The sequence below is a fragment of the Sinohyriopsis cumingii genome, chromosome 2, assembly GCF_028554795.1.
Source record: "Sinohyriopsis cumingii isolate HCF-2022 chromosome 2, ASM2855479v2, whole genome shotgun sequence".
Classification (NCBI taxonomy): domain Eukaryota; kingdom Metazoa; phylum Mollusca; class Bivalvia; order Unionida; family Unionidae; genus Sinohyriopsis; species Sinohyriopsis cumingii.
Window position 1 is genome coordinate 15,131,261 of NC_142962.1, and position 23,429 is coordinate 15,154,689.

At 36.5% G+C, this 23,429-nt stretch overlaps 1 protein-coding gene across 1 annotated transcript in view; it reads right to left on the reverse strand.

The window, feature by feature from the left end:
* The window catches only part of LOC149804372 (ribosome-releasing factor 2, mitochondrial-like), a 45,900-nt gene extending 27,636 nt beyond the window's left edge, over positions 1 to 18,264 (reverse strand). The window contains exons 1-3 of the mRNA XM_089939504.1: positions 17,899 to 18,264; positions 14,915 to 15,043; positions 4,954 to 5,034 (exon numbers count right to left, since the gene is read on the reverse strand). Coding sequence (XP_089795630.1) covers positions 4,954 to 5,034; positions 14,915 to 15,043; positions 17,899 to 18,145 — 457 coding nt within the window. The 5' untranslated portion in view covers positions 18,146 to 18,264. The remainder of the gene's footprint in view (positions 1 to 4,953; positions 5,035 to 14,914; positions 15,044 to 17,898) is intronic.
* Positions 18,265 to 23,429: the final 5,165 nt, after the last annotated feature.

Here is a 23,429-nt window from a genome sequence, read left to right on the forward strand (position 1 = left end):
TGAAATGCCAAGTATCTAAACAGAATAATCCAGTTCTTATATTCTGCCTCTCTCCATGTCGTAAGGCAGAGTCAATTCAAACGCATCAGACCAGAAATCAATGCATGAGTATTATTTCCTAACTTAAATAATTCAGTGTTGTTGAGCAGCAAATGGAGAAAGGTGGAAAATAATAACTGGATTGTTTGAGTTAATTATTGTCTTTCTTTATGGAGTGAAAAGATGGCGTTGTTAGAGAAAACACATCCAGTGGAGAAAATAAGATAACTTGTTAACACTGAAATAGCTTGTCTTCCATTTTGAATTTTCAATAATGATATGGATATTTGAACTGTAAAGACTCATTAGTACCATCCTTATCGGACATATCTGATTGGCTATCTACTTCAAACAGCGTGTGACACACGTTTTAGGACGAAATATTCAAGCCCTCATGTAGTGGATGGATGGCACTGAATTATTAAAGTTGCTAAGTATCCAAATTAATTGCTTTGTGACATCATCCTATTTTGTTTCTACTTTTGGTAACAAATTCAATTCATAACAAATGAATGAATTTTCTATCACATTTTGAGGAATTCAGGTCTGACTAAAGGCTCCTGCCTATACCAGATGAATCTCAATCTGAGCAAGCTAAATGTTTGTATGAAAAAACTAGTCGACAGCATTCCTTTCAACCTAAATGGAAGAAAGAATCTTAATGGCTGAGGTGGGATGAGAAACAAATTATGTTCTGTTCTTCATGTAAACAAATTCAACAGTTGATGAACCCTCACTAATTGTCAAAGAAACATGTGTGTTGGCATGTGGCATGTTTTTTTGATTTTTAACATAGTTTTACCAATTTTTCAATCATATCACTATGATGTCTGCAGTGTGGCAGTTTATAGTTATGTCTCGCACTGGGGCATCATGCCACAGACATGTAGCATCACGTCCCACCCAGTCACATTATTCTGACACCAGGCCAACCAGTCCTAACAATAACCTCTTAATGTTGAGCACCTAGTGAGGCATCTGTTAGTATAATTTTTATAAATCTTTGGTATGACTTGACTGGGGATCAAACCTCCAACCTCCTGCATCAGAGGCAAATACTCTAACCACAAAGGAATGGACAACTTCAAACCTGATGCCATAAATCCTCATCCAGATTCTCAAATGCATATTAGATGCATTTCTCTTTTTAAAAAGCTGCAATCAAACCAGTGGCAACAAGTGCAGCAGGTCAGTGTTTATTCAAGCTACAGCAAGCAAAAAAGACAGACTGGCTATGAAATTTATAACTGCACATACCCTAGCAAAATGTCACCTGACCTTTAATATCAACAGAACTGTATTTCAATGACCAAAGCAAATGGCGTCAGTGTTAGTTGAAACTATCAGAATGATAAGCCAGCAGACACATTTATAATTCACACTGGTAATACTGTCAAAGTGCAGCAAAGAAGCTGGAGACATTCAGATTTCGCAGTCTCAAGACTGATACAAATGACTTCACTCATATGACCTTGAGAACATACTTGTTTGAAAATGCAACCAGGGTCAAATTGAGGAAGCGTTTTCATACTTGACCTGCAAATTCCTCAGACAGACAAGACATATATCAACATGTCAAACAGATCTTCAAAACATTTGAAGTGGAGACCATTATAAAAGAGAAACAAGTAGGATTTACAACTGACAGTACATCAAAATAAGCAAGGTAAACAAAATTAAAAGTGTGTTTCAAAATAACCAGAATTAAGTTGTGATGAGTCCAATGACAGCAGTTCTAAAAGTGATGAAAATATGATTATGAAATGGAAATGTCAGAAGAGTTTGTTGATTCTATGATATATTCTTTCATGCAGGAGTACATAATAAGAAAAACACAATGCTTTTTTAACACAATGTACAGTACAGCTCAAGCAATCTTTGAAACCCCATGCTTTATGGTGTAGGTGGAGAGTAGAGAGGAATAGGAAAAAAAAAAACTCCACCATCTCTCTGCAAGTAATGACAGAGCTGCTGTGGCGACTTGTGGAGAATTGTTCTGTACACCATGCTTTCTCGCAGTTGTTGCATATGAACACTGCAGAATGAACATAGTTTCTATCAAATGGGTGTGGTTTACTGTGTATAATCCTTACAAGCATTTTCTTAGAGATTCAGAGAGAAAGAGAGGCACAGTTTTATATTGTTATCAGCTGATTATAAACATTTCCAAGCTCTAATGAAAATAATGTAATAAACATAATGCCAAATTAAATTTGAGATAATATTAACATATTGAAATGCTTCATGAACTGTATTAATAGTACTGAACATTTTTAATTTAGGAAAGGTTGATCGACTTCTTTTTGCAACAAGTTTACACTTTAACTTTATTAAATGAAATCTTAACAAACTCATGCACTGACTTGATGATAGGCAGAACTTTCCTTGAACAGTGTATACTTTTTACCCACTGTTAAACATGAAAAGTAATGGTTTGAAGTATTGACAATTAAATTCCAGATTACAGTCACTAAAACAAACAACAAGACAGAAAGCAATGAATTTACACTTAAAGCAAACAAAGTATTTAGTCCTTTTTTCAAGCATTAATTCCCCCCACCCTCCCCAGTAGAAATTTAAATGGTGTCTCCCTAATACAGACTTGACTTTAGTGCATGTTCTGCAAAAATCAAGGCAGTATACCACTGTAAACACTGTCATAAAACATTTGCATCACAAGATGTGGACTATAGTAAAATCTAAGATGTTCACAGATTTTAATTTCCAGCAAAATTTAGGGCATTCTGTGTGGATTTCTCTACATGTATCCTATTATTTGCTCATTTTTGTAAGGGAAAAATATAAAAACAATATGACAGTACCGGTAACCTAGAAATAACATACATATTATTCTTATAATTATTTTGATGCAATTTCCTGTTTGTTACTGTGGAAACTAATTTCTTTGAATAGTAATTGGTATGTTTGTAAACATCTGAGATTTGACTACTGTCTACATCATTATTCATCTGAACAATACACTGATTAGGAACAATTATCAAACTTCCATTATTAATGACAGGACCATAATTGTAGTTGTTAAGTACAACATGCCAAGTCCGAGGGCTTCATGTGATAGAATGCACTGTTGATAGAATGCACTGTTCATAAGTTGAAACTTACATCATTTTCCAAAGCTAATATTTTATGACAGTGTTGACAAAGGTTACTGCTTTGATTCTGTAGAACATCCACTGAAGTTAAAGTCTTTATTAGGAAGGGACCATTTAATTTTCTAAGATGGGTTCATGCTTGAAAACATTTTATCTTGCTCTGATTTTTAGAATAACAACAAGGACATTATGCCATTCTTTTTCTTACTTAAAATAAATTTCTCTTGAGAGGAATGAAACAATAAAAAATATCCCTTTTAGAAAGAACAACCAACCAAAAAACTTTTTCATTGCAAACCCATGCTGACATGGCAATTCATTAAGGAGACAAAGTGACAGCAAGATTTTCGAGTTGGCCAGTGTGGAAAGCAGAGTGAATGTCTGAATGGCATCAAATGGACAAATTATTAATAAGTTGTTTAGCTCAGAAGGAGTAGTGATAACAACATTTCAACACAGCTGTTGTTGTGACATATTGGACATTAGAGCAGGACCATTTTCATTTGGATAGTCAATATTACTTTTCATTCAGGAGGATTAGCAATAAAAAGATTTTCAAGATGGCCACTGTGGCAGGCATATCGGACAACAGACTGGAACCATTTTCATTTAGGACCAACTAGACATCATGGTGAAAACCCCATACTGATATGGCTCCATTCTGAAGGAATAGCAATAATACCAAGATTTTCAAAATGGCTGCTCTGTGTATTAACTGCAACTTGAAAAGACATGTAGGCAATATCATTACAATTGCTGAATGTGTTGAAATGGGCATCAGCAGCGATGTGGAGAAGTGTTATGGGGATGAACCCAAGAAAATTGAGTTTGCAATTAAGAATCTAGATTGCTTAAAGAGTTTCAATTAAACATAGTACCTGTATGCATGTTTGTTCAGCAGTACTTACATTATGTTCTCTGATATTTGCAGTGTAAATGAAAGGTTTAGAGTTTTGGAATTAAGATGTTTATCATTCATTCTGTACTTTCACTATCTATCTCAGCAGCTTTCATCAGTAAATCTTTCTCTACATATATATAGACACTCACACTCTCTCTCATCAATTGTTGCAAAAATGCTGAAAACTGAACAAGACACTCTGTAGAAGCTTAAAGTTGAAATTGCTTTCATATGAACATATGACCCCTTATCAGAACTCTTGTTCTTAAAATGTCTGCAGTTACAAAGAAACAAATAAATAAACAACAGTGAAAGCAGCTTTTTAGCTTAATTTTAAAAAAAAAGTCTGACAGCATTTTTGACCATGCAAACTATTATTATTAATTTCTTCATTTTCAAATCCAATAACTGATACTCTCTATTAATCATTTTTGCCAGCTAAAAATTGATATCATGATTTGGAACAAGTGTCCCAAATTACTAAGCACAAAAGATTTTTTTTTACAGAACATAAGTACATATAAAAAAGTTTCTTTACAAACTGATGCAATGGTGACTCTACATATATGCGGTGTCACAATATATGGTAAATATGGTACTTTTAGCAATACTGTCAGGACATGGCTCAAAAGTGAACCTGACAATCTTGTGAACCAAGCATTATCTCTCTGTCAATGGCTGAAATTTAAACCTGGTAACCTTATGGAATAAACATGGTCTATTCTCTGACGAAGCTGGAAATTTATAAATGACAATATTCTGAACTAAGCATGGTCTACTCTGTCAACAGTTGAAATTTTTACCACACTATTTTCAAACCTAAGCCTGATCTCCTCTCTGTTAATTGCTGAAATTAAACCTGACAGTCTTTCGATCTATGTGTGATCTCTCTATTAATACCTGCTGAGGCATCCAGGATGGCTACAGCTCCATCCAGAACCCGTAGAGCTCTCTCAACCTCCACTGTAAAATCCACATGACCTGCAGAGACAAAATCAGCTGATTATCTAAGGTATAAATAGTAATGTTCACTTCTATCTTTGTCTCTTTCAAAACATGACTAGAATGAAATGGAAGGCACGCGCGTGTGTGTGTGTGTGTGTGTGTTTTAGATATTTAATGTAGCTTTAACAATTTGTCAGTCATATTGCTATGATGTCTGCAGTGTAGCATTTTATAGTGATGACTAGCACTGGGGCATCATGTCACAGACATATAGCATGTCCCAATCAGTCATATTATCTTGATACCAGGCTGACCAGTCCTAACACTAATCTCTTTAAAAGCTGAGCGCCTAGCAAGCCAGCTGATAGTATCATTTGTACAAGTCTTTAGTATGACTTGGCCGGGGTTCAAACCCACGACGTCCCGCATCTGATGCGGATGCTCTAACCACTAGGCCATGACAGCAGTCGAAATGGAAGGTTGTTGTTGTTGTTGTTGTTGGGTTTAACGCCATTTTTCAGCACACGATAGGCTATTCATGGCGGCCAGTATTAATGGTGGAGGAAGAACCCTGGAAAACCCCGGGAAGAACCACCGACCCACGAGAAGCTACTGGCAAGCCTTCTCACATACCCACATTGGCCGAATCCTAGCCTCAAACCCACGCAGACAGAGGTGAAATGGAAGTGATCCGTAATGGAGAGCGATTTAGACCACTCGGCCACTCGGGGCCCCGAAATGGAAGGTAATGTAAATTTAACTGGCAGTATTGTCAATATGACTTCTTCAGTTATTCTTACACCATGCATGCTCCTCTCCCAACCCACTAATTTTATTGTATGATGGCTTGAATAAATTATAAAAAAGTAGGTACACTTAAAATAATTCAAATACAAAAGCATACATCACCAGCAGGTTTTCAAAGTTCACATATATAAGTTGTTGTTGTTGTTGTTGTAGGGTTTAACACCATTTTTCAGCACAAGATAGGCTACACATGGTGGCCAGTATAACTGGTGGAGGAAGAACCCTGGCAAACACTGGGAAGAACCACAGATAAACGAAAAGCTACTGGCAAGCTTTGTCATGTACCCATGTTAGCCAAGCCTGAGACTCGAAACCACACAGACTGAGGTGAGATGGCAGTGATCCGGAACGGTGAGTGCTTAAAACCACTCGTCCACTTGAGGCCCACTTTGAAAAAGTATGTGAACAACAAGAAGACATTATTGTTTCTCAGCCTGTCTAGATTTTTGGGGGGTTTAATGATGAAACTTTCAGAGGGTATGCAAAGGACCACAAAACTATTTTCTTTGTAACACTTCTACTTTTGCACATGAAAATCAAATCTTTTGAATCTTAAAGTTTGTGAATACATTTGAGAAACATCAGGTAAAATACTGCATTCCATCCAGATATTGAAAACCAAATAAGTTATCCATCTCAGAACTATCAGCATAACATAAATATTTAGCAGTACTCGGACAAACTGAGAATTTTTGTTAAGAAATTTAATAAATAAGCCTTATTCGTTTTGTTTAAGTTATTAATACTCGAGCTTCAACCGGACATATAACACATAAGAAAATGCAGAAAAAAACATCAAAATTATTATTGCAAAACAGTGTTTCATTTTTCATCTGTATGTAAAATGGATTCAAACAGAGCTCCTGCAGACCTTTTGCAGTGGGAGTCATGGACCCTAAGTCACCAGAAACGGGGGGGGGGGGGGCAGGGGTATTGACTGGAAATTGGTGGTCCAGGTGAGATAGAAGGGAAGTGAATTAACAGCTCAAAATAATAATAATAATAATAATGATAATAATAATAATGCTTTATTTATAGAGGGTGACTCATTAGTCAAGGACTATCCTCCCTTAAGGCCCTTTTAAGAAGAGTATAACAATGCACATTATATAAAGATAGCAATAATTACTGTTTATTTTAACATGATTAATATTAAAATACTAAATTCCATTATCTATTAGAAACACATACAAATCATGATATCTCTTCTTAAATACTCTAATATTTTCAGGAGATTTTACATGTAGTGGAAGCTTGTTCCAGAGAACTGTACCAGAGTTTTGGAAGTTCATTTTAAGTTGCTGTTCTTGGTTTGGGTGCTAGGTTTCCATGTGATATTGATCTCAACTGGTATTGTGTTGAAAAAGACCTGAATAAGTCCTGAAGATACTCTGGTGCAGTTCCATGTAGACATTTATATGAAAGAACTGCCTTGTGAAAATCTATCCTGTCATATATTGTGAACCATCTGAATTCTGTAAATAATGCTTTTGAGGGATGATCAATAAATTTATATAAAATTATGCATGCTGCTCATTTATGAATTTTATAAATCCTGTCAAGCTCAGATTTAGCACAGCTTCCCCATACATTTGAATAATAATCCATTGTTGGAAGAATATATGACTTGTAGTATAGATTGCAAGTTTCCATAGGTAAACATTTCTTGATTCTGCCGAGTAGGGCAATTCTGGATGACAGTGTTTTACAAAGCTTATCAATATGGTCATTCCATAATAAATTATTATCTACGGACAAATTTACAAGCCTTTCATGTTTGACATTTTCTAATGGATGATTATTTATTGCAAGAGATAGTTTTAGGTTCCCTGACTTGTGTAGCTTTTGTGATGTCCACAAAATCATACATTTTGTTTTACCTTCAGTAATTACCATCCTACACCTCTCCCTCGATAACTTGCGCACAACGGGGTCCAAAAACATAGACCACACTATAAGTGAGGCACAAGTTACAGAGTGACCTCCATAAATTGAAAAAAAAAATCATTTTTACATCAAGAAAACCATAGGGAGAGTGGCATTAGGAAACTGGGCTGTTTATTGACTAAATCCTCGTTTTACAATCACGTCAATAATAATTTTTAATAATGCGTTTTTTCTAATGAAGTTGTTTGTCATTCTGATTAAATAACATTTATTTTCAAAATGTCCAACATATGAAAGATCGTTCCAACTGGTTTCAACAACATTCACATGTACATGAAAAAATCTGTGTGTTACATCACTGCTTTTTGTTTTCTTGATGAGTCTGGTTCCCACAGTGGTGTTTAATATTATCCTGCCAAATCGGGAGTCCACAGAGCAGGGAACTAGACTAACTGTTGATACACCACCAAACAAGATTCCTTTTTTTTAAAAACACACAACATTTATTTCATAAGACAATCGTTTATGTTGAAACTCAATTTTTTCATTGTTCAATTAGTACAATATTGATGTCATGATTTCACTGGAAGTAATAATGAAACTTCTTACCATTGCCAGTTCAAGAATGATCCATATCTGTGAAATCAAGCTCTTTATTTTATGAAGTATTCATTTCGCTTGGCTGCCTTGTTGTCTTTGATCACAGTTATGAAAGAGTTGGTTAATTTAAGGGAGTTTATGTTACATACAAAATAACATTTATAAGTGTTTGATTGATCAAATGAAGTGAGTTCACCTGATATACAACCGAGGGCACTAGATTTTAAGTTTTGTTGGATTTTCGTTCCTTTTAACTTTTCTTTTATTCCAACTCCTTTATTTGATTCAAAAGACATACTTAACATGGTAATAAAAGGAGGCCAGCTTTTACTTTAGTGCAACAATACAGCAAATACTTCCGGAAGTCAGTTATCAAAACAGAGTCGGCACTTAATCAGAGAAATGCTCGCAGCCATAGCTATTACGGTAGACTGATGCATTTTACGTTTAATTACAAGAGGACACATTCCATTTATGAAAATTACACTTAAAAGGAACTAAAAGATAGAACTAGAACACAAATTTCAATTGATAAAAAAATTATTTAATTTGTATTTATTTATTAAAGCACTTCTCCACTCGGCATAAGTGACATTTTCATTGATCTAAATTTCCTTAAAAATCGTTAATTGCGGTGTACTAAGAATGTCGCTTGGAAAGAAAATGTAAAAAATTGTATGACCTATCTTTAAATTTGATATTTCAAAGTGCTGATTAAAATTTCCAGGTCCTATTTACTGTTTTCGATGATAAAAGGAGCGATACATTAAAGTTTCCATTACCAATTTCGATTGCAGTTTTCTTCAAGTTCAACAAATAGGGATCAATTTTTGTGGTATTTTCTGGTTTTAAAAACGGGAGCCATGCCTGACCCCACATTATAAGCGGGTTCGGGGGTTATCAGGGTACGTGTTATCGAGGGAGTGGTACATTTTGTTGTGCCCAGTTTTGGACTCTAATAGGGTCTGAGTTTAATCTTGCTTGGATAACTTCAGTATCAGAACTAGATGTATACAAGGTTGCATTGTCTGCAAACAGATCTGTATTTGTGGATTCACTATTTAATGGTAGATCATTGATATAGATAAGGAAGAGGAGAGGGCACAAAAACTGAGCCTTGAGGGACCCCTGAATGAATAGTGCAAGCCTGAGATCTAATACTGCCAATGCTTACTTGTTGAGACTTTTGGTTTAGGTATGTTCTAAACCAGTTTAAAGAAGGATTGTCAAACCTGTAACACTTCAACTTCTGCAGGAGAATTTCATGATCAACAAGATCAAAGGCTTTCTTGAAGTCAAAGAAAACAATCCCAGTCATATGTCCATTATCCATTTCCATCAGCTAAAGATCAATTAATTTGGTAAGTTCTGTTTGGCACGAGTGATACTTTCTAAATCCTGATTGCATTTTATGAAATAGAGAGTATGCTTCAAACAATTTATAGACCTGAATGGCTACATGCTTTTCAAACATTTTGACAATACAGGTAGAATTGATATTGGTCTGTAATGCCCTGGATCCTCCTTTTCTCCTGCTTCCTCCTCAGTTTTCTCCTCAGCAACATAGGGGTCTGCTGTGACCCAGTCATTCTTTATCCTACAATGCTTGCCAAGGATCTTGTCTATTATTGCCATGTTGAAGGTGGTGATCAAGAAGTATTGGTTCATTTCTTCAGCACCCAGAATTGTGAGTGGTGCAAATTTGCCAGCTATTGATGCCTCACATGCTTGTGCCATGCATGGATCTCTAAGTTTTCAGGTCCAAAAAACTCCTAATCCTAACCTGTATCAGTTTCAGGTTTTCCTCAGACAAAGTTTGATAGTCATCATCTGCAAGTCATGGTCACTTCCCATGTCATCTCCTTGGAAGCTACTCATTCTGGCAATGTTGACGCTAGACCAGAAGCACTTTTTCACAAAGATGTAATCAACCTTGTTGTTATGTTTTTTGTCTGGACTATTCCACGTCCATCTTCTGGATTGTGGGGGCCAAGGGTATTCATTAGCACCAGGTTATTGTAGGTGGCAAAGTCCAGGAGCTTCAGTTCTCTCTCATTGGTCTGCTTATTACAGTATGGACCACTGACTTCTTAACAGTCTGCCTGTGTCTTTTCTCCTACTCTGGCATTCCAGTCTGCTTGTAGAACTAGAATATCCTCCTTGGATGTCTGGTCAATGAGAGTTTGAAGCTGGTCGCAGAATGCATCCACTTCCTCGTCATCATGTTTAGATGTTGAAGCATAATCCTCTATGATGGTGATGTTGAAGGGAGATGCCCTAAAGTGTATGGTAATCATCCTGTTAGAAACTGGTCAGCAACTCATGACTGCAATCACAATGTCCTTATATACCATAAATTAAATCCATGTTCATACTTGTCTTCATGTCCAATGAAGTAAATCCTGTGTCCTTCAATTGTTGATCTCTCACCTAATCTTCTTGCCAAGTCCAAGGAGGTGCCATTGGCATCTTACCATCTCTCATAGGTTAGTTCCTAGAGTTTGCATGCTGGTCTTAATGTCCTGACATTCCATGTTCCAGTGGTGTTATTTCTTGCCTGTACTTTGATGGCCATTGAACCAGTGGCATACTTGTCACCTCCATCCTGGTGTCCACTGGATGGTGCAGACATTGGTAACCTGGGCTGTGACAAATCTAGTCTTTGGCATATCATGGACAGCTGCAAACTGATGAAGCCCATCCTCTCCAGGCTTTAGACAGCTGATATCCATATTACCGTATGATTCACCCTGGTCTTTAACATGCAGCCATTGAGTTCATCTTGGAATCCCTATGCCTGGCTGAAGACTTCCACCCTGTGATGTCATGTTACTACCACCCTATTTCTCCCATAAGTAGGAAGATTCATGAAGGTGTGAGTGTTTTAAATCTTCCCTTGCAAATTTTATATTGCCCACTGCCCGTAAAGTCCAAGTTGCAACAGGGGATGATTTTTTCATAATTACAGAATATATAAAAATGTAATGTTTTCTGCATAATTTGAGTGTGCAGATTTCAAAAATGAACCCATCTTTATGATATCTTTTCAAATAAATTCACAGGAAGCATTCAAACACATGTACCATCCACCATTTTTAATATTGGTCTTTGGCAATTTTTGAAAATTCGTGACCTCATGTTATTTCAAGCTGAAATTTGCATATTTCTTATATATATTTTATATAAAAATGTTTTGTGAACACTCAGCTTTAAGAATAGATTGACTTTTTATATGTTCCAGGTAATTCAGAAGCCCCCTTGTGCCTTTTTATCAACCCCCCCCCAACTTTTTTGCATGAAATACTATATTTTTGAGTCATATACAAGTTGAAATTATATGTTGCTTTTAAAATGGAATGTTTTCTGCTTAATTTGAGTGTGCAGATTTCAAAAATGAACCCATCTTTATGATATCTTTTCAAATAAATTCACAGGAAGCATTCAAACACATGTACCATCCACCATTTTTAATATTGGTCTTTGGCAATTTTTGAAAATTCGTGACCTCATGTTATTTCAAGCTGAAATTTGCATATTTCTTATATATATTTTATATAAAAATGTTTTGTGAACACTCAGCTTTAAGAACAGATTGACTTTTTATATGTTCCGGGTAATTCAGAAGCCCCCTTGTGCCTTTTTATCAACCCCCCGCCAACTTTTTTGCATGAAATACTATATTTTTGAGTCATATACAAGTTGAAATTAAATGTTGCTTTTAAAATGGAATGTTTTCTGCTTAATTTGAGTGTGCAGATTTCAAAAATGAACCCATCTTTATGATATCTTTTCAAATAAATTCACAGGAAGCATTCAAACACATGTACCATCCACCATTTTTAATATTGGTCTTTGGCAATTTTTGAAAATTCGTGACCTCATGTTATTTCAAGCTGAAATTTGCATATTTCTTATATATATTTTATATAAAAATGTTTTGTGAACACTCAGCTTTAAGAATAAATTGACTTTTTATATGTTCCAGGTAATTCAGAAGCCCCCTTGTGCCTTTTTATCAACCCCCCCCAACTTTTTTGCATGAAATACTATATTTTTGAGTCATATACAAGTTGAAATTATATGTTGCTTTTAAAATGGAATGTTTTCTGCTTAATTTGAGTGTGCAGATTTCAAAAATGAACCCATCTTTATGATATCTTTTCAAATAAATTCACAGGAAGCATTCAAACACATGTACCATCCACCATTTTTAATATTGGTCTTTGGCAATTTTTGAAAATTCTTGACCTCATGTTATTTCAAGCTGAAATTTGCATAGTTCTTACATATATTTTATATAGAAATGTTTTGTGAACATTCAGCTTTAAGAATAAATTTACTTTTTATACTTTTTATATGTTCCAGGTAATTCAGCAAACCCCCTGTGCCTTTTTATCCCCCCCCCCAACAATTTTGCATGAAATACTATATTTTTGAGTCATACACAAGTTGAAATTATATGTTGCTTTTAAAATGGAATATTTTCTGCTTAATTAGAGTGTACAGATTTCAAAAATGAGCCTATCTTTATTATATCTTTTCAAACAAATTCACAGGAAGCATTCAAACACATGTACCGTCCACCATTTTTAATATTGGTCTTTAGTCGCTTATTGAAAATTCTTTGACCTCATGTTACTTCATGCTGAAAGTTGCATATTTTTTTACATATGGTTATATATAAATGTGTTGTGAACATTTAGCTTCAAGAATAAATTTACTTTTTCTATGTTCCAGGTACTTCTGAAGACCTTCTGTGCCTTTTTATCACATGCCCCCTAACATTTTTGCATGAAATAGCATAATCATGAGTCATACCAAGTTGAAATTGTATGTTACTCTTAAAACCAATTGTGCATATTCATTACAGTGTTCTTGTACATGTATACATTTATCTGAAATCACAATTTAGTAAATAACGATTGCTACTTTAGAATTTAGTTATCATAAGATATATTTGGTCAGTTGTCATATCTATAAAATAAAATCAATGACAAAAGGTTTTCCACTAAGTTTTCATTACAATAAGTCAGGATTTCTATAGTGTCAACTTAGGATGGTACAACATTAAATTTTGGTTTTCCTAAATTTGCAATATTTTCATAATAATTCTGACCATTGTTTTGAGCATTATTACATAGTTCATGAAGTAAAGACAATTGTGGTAACAGAGATAGAGAAGAAACTGGCACTGAGTTGGTTCTCAAGAAATATTTATGATTATGTATTTGTTTAAATGGAGAAATACTACAGATCGATTCTCTATTCCTTGGCTTATGATGACAATATTCATATTGATATTCACAAAAAATGGCATGATAATTTTAAATGAATTTGTTTTCATTCTTCAAAATAGTTGAACTTTTACCTCTTTTCTGCCCCTACTAAACATGAACCTTTAAATTTTAATACCAGTGTCTCTAGATAAGAATCATACGTAGAACAGATGACCTGACATTGATAATATCTCAGTGATCACAATCACATACATATTAACAATACGTCTAGTATCACTGAATCGGTGAGTGATACTCCCGTCGAGTTTCTAACCTCGAAAATATATTACACAACAAAAGTTGTACAAATATTTTGTAATAAGTTTGGTATAATGAATGACAGTACGTCTGTATAATCCGATTCCTTGCTATAAACGTCTGCCTTTTCAAACAATCAAGTTTTCGTGTGTTTTTGAACCCAAATTATGTCATATTGTTGTCATTGTTTACATTTTGTACGTACCCATGTGCCGGGAAGAGTTACCGTTCTTGCTGGCATGGGTGACCTTAGAAAAAGACATAATTTGTGGGTTTTCCGCAAATATTCGCACACATTTTACCATTATTCGCGTAGAAAGAGCTCCAAAATATTTAAAAAGTAGGCGAAGGTGAGCGTATATGTTCGTTTATTTAGTTTTTCAGCGTTTGGAAAAATTTGGTTTTTGTTTTTTTCCGCTGAATAAGTTGTAGAAATGACCCAGTGTCATATACGCTAAATATAGCCGTTTGACTTTTCAACCATGATCACATTCGGATGTAATACTGTCGGCTTTTTACATATTAAAGCGGAGAAAGTACCAGGTGTAATGAGGTTGACATTTTGAGAAAACATTAATCTTGATTGCCAGTGCCCTCTAGTGGCGTCCCCTGTTGCTAGTGCAAGCAAGTTCCTAATGCTAAATATCAAGCAAAGTAGCTCTTGGGTTTTTTTTAATTTAAATTTTACGATGACTAGGGACATAATAAGGGATGATTTTTATCATGAGAAGCTTATTTTTCTAAAATCTTAGGTTGACTAGGGACATAATAAGAGTTGATTTTTATCATGAGATGCTCACTTTTTTAAATCTTAGGATGACTAGGGACATAATAAGAGATGATTTTTATCATGAGATACTCAGTTTTTTAAATCTTAGGATGACTAGGTACATAATAAGGGATGATTTTTATCATGAGATGATCATGCCTCTTGATGAGGAGCCCTTAGAATTGCGACAATTTCACAAAATCTTTTTTCCCCTCAAGAATCTGCTGATTCATTTTGATAGCACTCTGAAAGTCTTCCTTGCCCCCCTACTAGATGCTGGTGCATTATGATAGCAACTGAATGTCTTCCCGACCCTTACCAGGTGTGTCTATCAGGTTCATTTTGAACTTCTTCCACATAAAAGTAATGGCTGCAGAAGTGATGGTGATTCCCCTGGCCCTCTCTTGCTCCATGTAGTCCATGACTGTATCCCCATCATCCACATCACCTAAAATATACAATCACAAATTTATTCTCAATTGTTTCCCTCAAAATCAAAAAATTTCCTCAAGACTACCATTGCCAGGAAAGCATTACTTTTTGTGCATTCCTCCAAAAATCTCTGCTAGAACATCAATGTTGAAAATTCAGTCAATTCAAAAATGGCTTCATTAAACTGAAGACTGAAGTACTAAGCCTGAATTGTTTGTACCAATGTTCGTACAAAACAAAGGTAACCAAAATTATAACAATTTCCAAGGATATATGATTCCAACTAAAAATATCAACATTTAAAAAGAATAAACAAATGACTTGAAATACCAAACAATGAACAGTGCTCTGTATATCTTTTAAACACTAGCAATAGTCAATCTGTGAACACTCAGACATAAAACTAAGACAAAAAAGAATGACAAATCATAGTCCAAGAATCCACTACTCAGTATTGTGCATTCAGAATTCACCAGAAAGTACTATTTATCTCTCAATATTTTTTAAAATATTTTCCATTGGAATCCCACCAGAAGTAGGCAGTGGGAAACTACACATAAATATTTTCTTATAACACCTATCCCATACATGTCTGAATACATTTCAATGTGCTCTGGCTAAAACCTTGGGTTTATAGAGACCTACTTTAAAACTGTAGCTTCCATTTTAAAGTTTAGGTTGATTATCCGTAATATTTTAGTCACCACAGGAACTGGCAATGGAAATAAATTCCATTGGGAATTAAAGGTGGAAGATGGAATTAGAGGTGGAATGACATTTACCTTCAGTTCTTCTGACAATACTTGATATTATTCAAGCTTCACTCATATCTGCCTTTTATGCTGTCTACAATAATTTTTCCATCTTTGTTTCCATGCCTATATTTAAAGTTATTTGCTTGTGTTATAATTGTCACAAGAGTTGTACTGTTCTACTGGTACATATATATTGTGGTAAATCCTGTCTGTACAAAACACAGTATGAGATTTACTTATATACTATGGTACAATTCTATCTGTATGCATACCGTGGAACAATGCATCACTTTTACCAGGACACTGTGGTACAAACCTTCCTGTACATTACAGCAGAACACTGTAAATGAACAGTTTGTATGGTGTTTCTATATATAATATACACAACAATGTTAAACATTAGTCTTCCCTTGATTTGGTTTAAGTTTGTTGTCTCTTTCAGTGTTATTCTAAAATCCATAATGTTTGCTGAAATATGTTACTTTATGTATCTGTAAAAAAAATGGTTGAACTGCATGCTACACCCTGTGTAGTACATAGTACTAACTCCAAATAGTGGACATCAAGTATGATGTCTTGTACAAGCTATTGCTGACTAAAAAATGTAAAATCTCTCATGAAGCAGCAGTTGTCTTTGGAATTCTCAAAAGAAAGATGGAAAAATAATCAAAAACTTCACCATCTGTGAGAAACAATATGTTGACATGAAATTCACTGGCTGAATGACATGCATGTCTGGCCTCTTTTGCCAACATCATCTACCATTGCTGCCAACATAGATAGAGTTGAGAAGCTGTAGCAAGAAACTTGATGTTGTCCACATATAGAGATATTTCCCAATCTTTTGAGTTGAAGCTACAGCACACACTGATTTGACGTGATGTATTTCAAAACAAGTCTAATCTAGTCATAGTCGACTTTAAAAGATGAAAATTATATGGTGAAACCTGTCCTGAGAAACTAAACTGAAAGAATGAAGCCACTACCCATCATGCTATAGTGAAAGCTCAGTGAAATGAGCTCTCCTTATGGCATTATCTGCCCTGCATGGATTTTTCATAATAGATAAGCAAACAATACCAACCTTAAAATAATGTGCATAAATGACTGATAACCATTCAATGACAAATGGCTGACACTACAATGGCATTTGTAACAAGTATAGTACACAAATTTGATTTATGATCTTTGGCAATACAACATTTTAATATACACAAATTCTTTTCAAAATCAAACAAAACCAAACATGTTTTCAAGTTCTGATGGCCTACATTTCATCTGGATGGAATGTGATGGAAGACGGGAATTCCAAAACTGGTTAATAGGATCATAAGAATCTTGAACAAAATGAAGCTATTGAACACTTTCTTCAATATTAATATCTTTTTTTTAGTTTAAAAGAAGAAATATATTTCAACCCAATTGTGGCATTCCAGGCTTCCATTGCTATCCAGCCAATTCCAATGTAGGCCAAAGAAACTTGAAAACAAGTCCATTTGCTTTTGTGTGTGTGTGTGTGTGTGTGAATAGGATTTTTAATGTAGCTTTAACAATTTTTAAGTCATATCACTATGATGTCTGCAGTGTGGCAGTTTATAGTGATGTCTAGCACTGGGGCACCATGCTGCAGTCATGAAGCATGATGTCACACCCAGTCACATTATCCTGACACCAGGCCAGCCAGTCCTAACACTAACTTCTTAATGTCAAACACTTCTGAGGCTCTAACCACTAGGCCACTGGAGCGATCCCATTTGCATCTGTGAGAATTTAAATTTATTTGAGAAAAAATGACATCAGAAAAAGCAATGTCCGACTAAAACATTATGACTAATTTGTAGAAAAGCGTCGTTATAGGCTGCCAAGTGTTTGAGATATTCCTGAATATTTTACTTTCATTATGATGTTAGTCGACATCAAAAAACGCTACAGAGCGCCAATATTTAGCCAGTAAGACCTCGACGCCCAATACATAAATATCAAGGTCGAAGTCTTGTTGGAGGCAGACAAAATGATGAAAAATCTGAATACCACGATATCATAGGAACTTCTGTGTATTTTATTTTTTGAGTGTATTACGGTTTTGCTAGTAACCTTGCTTGGACCACCCACCTACCTAGATGATTAGAAAACCCTGAATAATAAAGCATCCTCTCTGTGGTTGTTGTTTTACCAGCATCAATATGCGCCATAATACCGATGTTACGAATTTTTGACAAGTCCTCATTCTTTAGAACATCCTGAGCCAACGGCAGGCCGGTTGACAGCAGACGAACTTTCTCATGGTCAGGCCATTTCAAACGCAAGCTTCTAAACATACTATAAGTTAGACTCCTCATAAGATATCGGCGAAGAGGTATCATTTTTTAATTTCAAAAGGAAGTCATCGTTTCTCATAATAACATAGGTACCACATGTAACATTGCATTGATTCCGATCAATAGTATTTTGCACTACACATCCGTAACAAGAACCGGAAGTCCATAGCTAGAACCACTGCCAAATATCCACACTGGTAACCAATTCAAGAGTAATGTCCCTTTCTTAACGTTTGTACCTAGAATAACAACAACAAAAGAGTTAATAAATCTGTTACCCATGTCTCTTCAAGTAAAGTGAAATAACAATAATTCTTTATAAAGTGATTTTTTTTTCCATCACGGCTAAAGCGACGGCACACGAAAACACACTTCTCTCTCTCTCTCTCTCTCTCTCTCTCTCTCTCTCTCTCTCTCATTTAGGTCTATCCGCAATAGAAATTAAATAATCGCACGAGCTACCGCACTTACAGTAGGTATTGTGCCTGTCCAAAATTCAGGTGAAATTAAGGGACCTTTTGGAATCCGGGATTAATATGGGTAAACTCTGAGATCGAAGAAACAACTCCTAGTACAATAGACGTAATTATATTTCGTATTGCAATTTGCAGGCTTCCTTACACCATCCTCACCTCTAACTAACCCTGGTTTCAAAATGTTTAAAAAACATTTATACGTCTCGCATACAGATCTCAGACGAAATGTCAAGTATAAGATCCCTATAGCCCCATACAAGTTCACGACTATTTTTTATTGATTTATTTGGGTTTTCTTTAATCATGTACCCCTAATATGTGGAATACGAGCATTACATCAGCGATCAATACATTCTCACCAGGAAACAAAACAATCAAAGGCATTATCTAGCAGTAGTCTAAAAGCAGCAGAGAGGGTGAACAGACCACTTGCTGGAAGGACCAGTTTTGAAGAAAAATAGCTTCCTTCGAAAAATGAAAATAAAAGGTCAATAACGTCAAACTGAAGTCTCTAACCAAAACCGAGACCTTCTATAATTGAGTTAGTTTGTTTTGTTACTTTACCTTTATCGTTCGTGTTTTTCAAAATTTTGTTTACCCACCGTGACACTCATTTGTGGTCGCACTCTCCCTGATGCTATAAATGTGTGAGTAATTAAATCATTATTATATCAGTAATGGAATCTTATACTAGTAGATTAGCTCGAGAAAGATTAGAAGCAATTAGAAGAAATCTTCCTGTTCGTGATGCTCTCAAACAAAAACTGCAGGAACGTCAAGAAGCACAAGTTGAATATGCAGAAGATAAAGACAAATTATTAAAGTCTGTTACAAAGGTTACTGAGAGAGTTGCAGAAGCTACTGAAGGTCTTCTTCCGGCATTAAAAAAAAAACAACACAAAAAACAACAAAAAAACAAAACAACAAAAACGGCTGAGCAAACTAAAAAGACAGCAAGAAAAACCAAACAGACAAAAATAATTTTAAGAGATATTCCAGCTGGAATAGATGCCGCTCAACCTCCTGGCAAGGAAGAAGAGATGCTTGAAGGTATTGGTGAAATAACAAAGATTTACCAAAACCTAAAGTAAGAAAAAAAATATTGCATAGATTAAAAAGTTTAGGAAAGGTGCTTTTGAAGAATTTAAGCAAGTTAAGGAGGAAATATTGCCTCATACTGCAATGATAGGTTTTCTTCTAATGAAAAACTTTAAAACCTGAGCATGATGATGTAAACTTTGATATTTTTTTAAAATGGGTATATCTCATATATTACAACAAAAGACAGGTTAGAGATGATGATGCAATATATCATCAATATAGTGCAGAGATAAATAGATTGTATGCAGAGTCACAGAAGCAACAACCTCTTCAACTTACTAAACCTAAACCTAAAAAGAAAAACAACCAAAAACTGAAATTGCTCTTTAAAATAAATTTACTATTACGGGTTTTAATGTTATCGCCAATGCAAGAGCAAAACAAGTTTATGATACTGCTGCAAATTATGATAATATATGGAAATGTATAAGAACGAAACATGCCAAATCTTGGATTAAAGATGATCGGGTTAGAGATGAATATCTCATCTTTACTAACTAAAGTTCTCTCAGAGCTGATGACACTAATTATCCAAGATTTCAAGATAATGTAAGAAAAATAGAACAGCATTTACAGCAACCTCAACAACCACAAATTGTAACTGAAGCTAAACCTCAACCAAAAACTGAAGTTGCTCTTGAAGATAAATTTACGACTGAGGGTTTAAGGCGTATTAGGAATGCGGATTAAGATAGACTAGGAGATAGTGCTGCAAATCATAATGAAATGCTTAGATATTTAAAACCTGAATATGCTGGATCCTTGACAAAAGATGATTGGGTTAGAGATGTAGTTTTTATTAATACTAATTTTAATACTGATGATCTTAAAGATGCTGATAATAAAGAATATTTTGAATTGTTTCAAGATCGTGTAAAAAGAATAGAACAACAATTACAAGAAGAAGAAAAAGAGGAAGAAGCTTTCTATACTGGACTGACTGGAAAACCTCCTGAACCAAAAACACGAGGTGGATTAGGAATAGGTCCTGACAGTGTTCTTGCCGATGTTAATCGATTAGAAATTTTGATCGGAGAAAAACGAGCTGGAAATAATTCTCAAGAAATTATTAATGAAATATCTGATATTTGCCGAACATTATTTACAGGCGGTGTTATGGATCGTAATGTTTATCATTCTCTCATTAATGAAATTGCTGCTGATTATTACAGCGACTGAAAACAATTAATTAATTATCTTGTAATTTAAAAATATACACACTGCTCAATGTGGGCCTGTAATAGTTATGGTAGTAAACTCACAATTGCGAACGTACAAAGCGATTTACGGAGATGGACTTTGTGATGTTGTTCAAGGTTTATTTAAGAGAATAGCTCCAAAAGAAATACCAACTACAAAACGATTAGGAATGAAAGCTATAGACACTATTCGCGATAAAGATATCAGTGCTGTTGGTAATGTTGCCGGTAAGGCATTTTCAGCAATCAAAGAAAGTTTAGCTCGATTACTCCGAAGAAAACAACAACCAGTAAAATTACCCAGCGCTGAAATTATGCATGCCAATATCAGTAAAATAATAAATCAAGCTGCAAATAAAAGACTAGCAGAGCTGACTGTTAATGAAGTCGTTTCTGCAATGTTGACTAATGAAATTATGCCGGTAAATACAAGTATCATTTCAGGAAGTGGTCTTCGTGTCAGACTATAGCAATCATAATAAAAATGTTTAAGCATATATCCGATCCAACGTTTGATATGGACACACCAATTCTCCTTGTGGTCTAAGGTTGACATTGCCCGGGGTGGGATTGGGAGACAAGCACCCCAATCCTCCAAAAATGCCCCATACGGCTTGCGTCTCTGATTACCTCTGTCAACTAAAATCCAGCTCCTGGCCTTCGCGAGTGGCTTAGATTTGAAGTCCGGCAGACCACGTTTTCCACTAACAGGAGAAAGGGGTGAAGGCGGGCTGGCGCCTTAAAACCAGTTGCTTCGGGTAGATGGGACTCGTAAACCTTGGATAGTAGCTCATCTAGGAGAAGGAAAACTCCGATTCCAATCCTCTGCTGCCTTGTGGCTATATCCACTCATGGGAAAGGCTAAGGGAGTAAACCCCGACAGAAAATCCGGAGACGGAGTCCCTAAGGCGGTCTGACATTGACTTCAACGTCATTCCGGCAACTCCTGCGACGCTGTTGGTGCCAAGCTGTATCGGCATTCGTCTTTCCCTTGGGCCTACCAGCTGCGTGGAGAAGGGGGATCTGCTGCATGGACAACAGCTGATTCTCCACACCACCATGCCCAAGCTTCATAGCTCCACTGGAGAGGACACTCCAGCGTCGTCGTACGGCATCGGCACAACACGAGAAGTAGCAGTTTACCGGTTCTAAGTCAAAGCTCGATTGGCGTAGAGCTTGGCGCCAGGGGTTACTTCTGACGGTGGGAGAGATCACTAGGACTCACTGGACAGCTACCGCCCGCCTCAAGCTGGGCAGCGCTCAGTCAGTAAGGTGCTGCCCGCCATGGCCTGGCTGCTTCACTGGGTGCGTGGAGCTTAGAGAACCATCTCGACAAGTGGGCCACAAAACTCCACACCAGGAAAGACTAAAGAAAGAAATAAGAAGACTCCAACTCTTCGTTTTGCAACCTGGAACATCAGGACCATGTGTCCTGGATTGATCGCTGACCTACAGCAGATCGACGATGCACGAAAGACTGACGTCATTGACAGAAAACTCTCCCGACTCAACATCGACATTGCCTGCCTCCAGGAGATCCGACTGGCTGACAGCCGCACCATCAGGGAAGCAAATTGCACGTTCTTTTGGCAGGGGAAGCCCTCGGATGAACCTAGGCAGCATGGTGTAGGCTTTGCCGTAAAGAACACGCTAATCGCCTTCATTGAACCTCCATCATCAGGTACTGAGAGAATTCTTGCCCTCCGACTGTCAACATCCTTGGGCCCGGTCAACATCTCCAGCGTGTACGCCCCAACCCTCTGCTCCACGCACGAGGAGAAAGACAAGTTTTATGAGGCTCTGGATCAGGCAATATCCAGTATCCCCAACAATGAAAGCCTTTACTTACTAGAGGACTTAAATGCTAGACTGGGAGCTGACCATGAAGCCTGGTCCACCTGTCTCGTCTTTTACGGAAGGGGCAAGATCAACGAGAATGGTCAGCGACTGCTGGAGATGTCCTGCTCCCACAGCCTATGTGTGACCAACACTTTCTTCAAATGCAAGGAGATCCACCAGGTGTCGTGGAGACACCCACGTTCACGCCACTGGTACCAGCTAGACCTCGTCATCACCAGGCGTGCAGAACTGGCCAGTGTCCTGCTCACCCGGAGCTACAACAGTGCCGATTGCGACACGGACCATTCCCTCGTGGCCAGCAAGGTGCGAATATTACCCAAGAAGCTGCACCACGCCAAGAAGAAGGGTCATCCACGAATCAACACCTGCTGTGCAAGCAACCCAGAGAAAACACAGCAGTTCATCAGCAAACTGAAGGAAGCCCTCACGTGATGACACCATTAACTCCAAGTGGTCCCATATCCATGACTCTGTGTACATTTCAGCCATTACAGCTTACGGGAAAAGGGAGCGAAAGAATGTTGACTGGCATAAGGCAAACTGGAAGAAGATGGAGCCTGTGACTGAGGCAAAGAGGAAAGCCCTCCTGGCATACAAGGTTGCACCTAGCCCCAGAACACTACAAGCCCTCAGGATTGCAAGGAACAACGCCCAGAAGACCGCCCGCCTCTGTGCCAACACCTACTGGCTGAA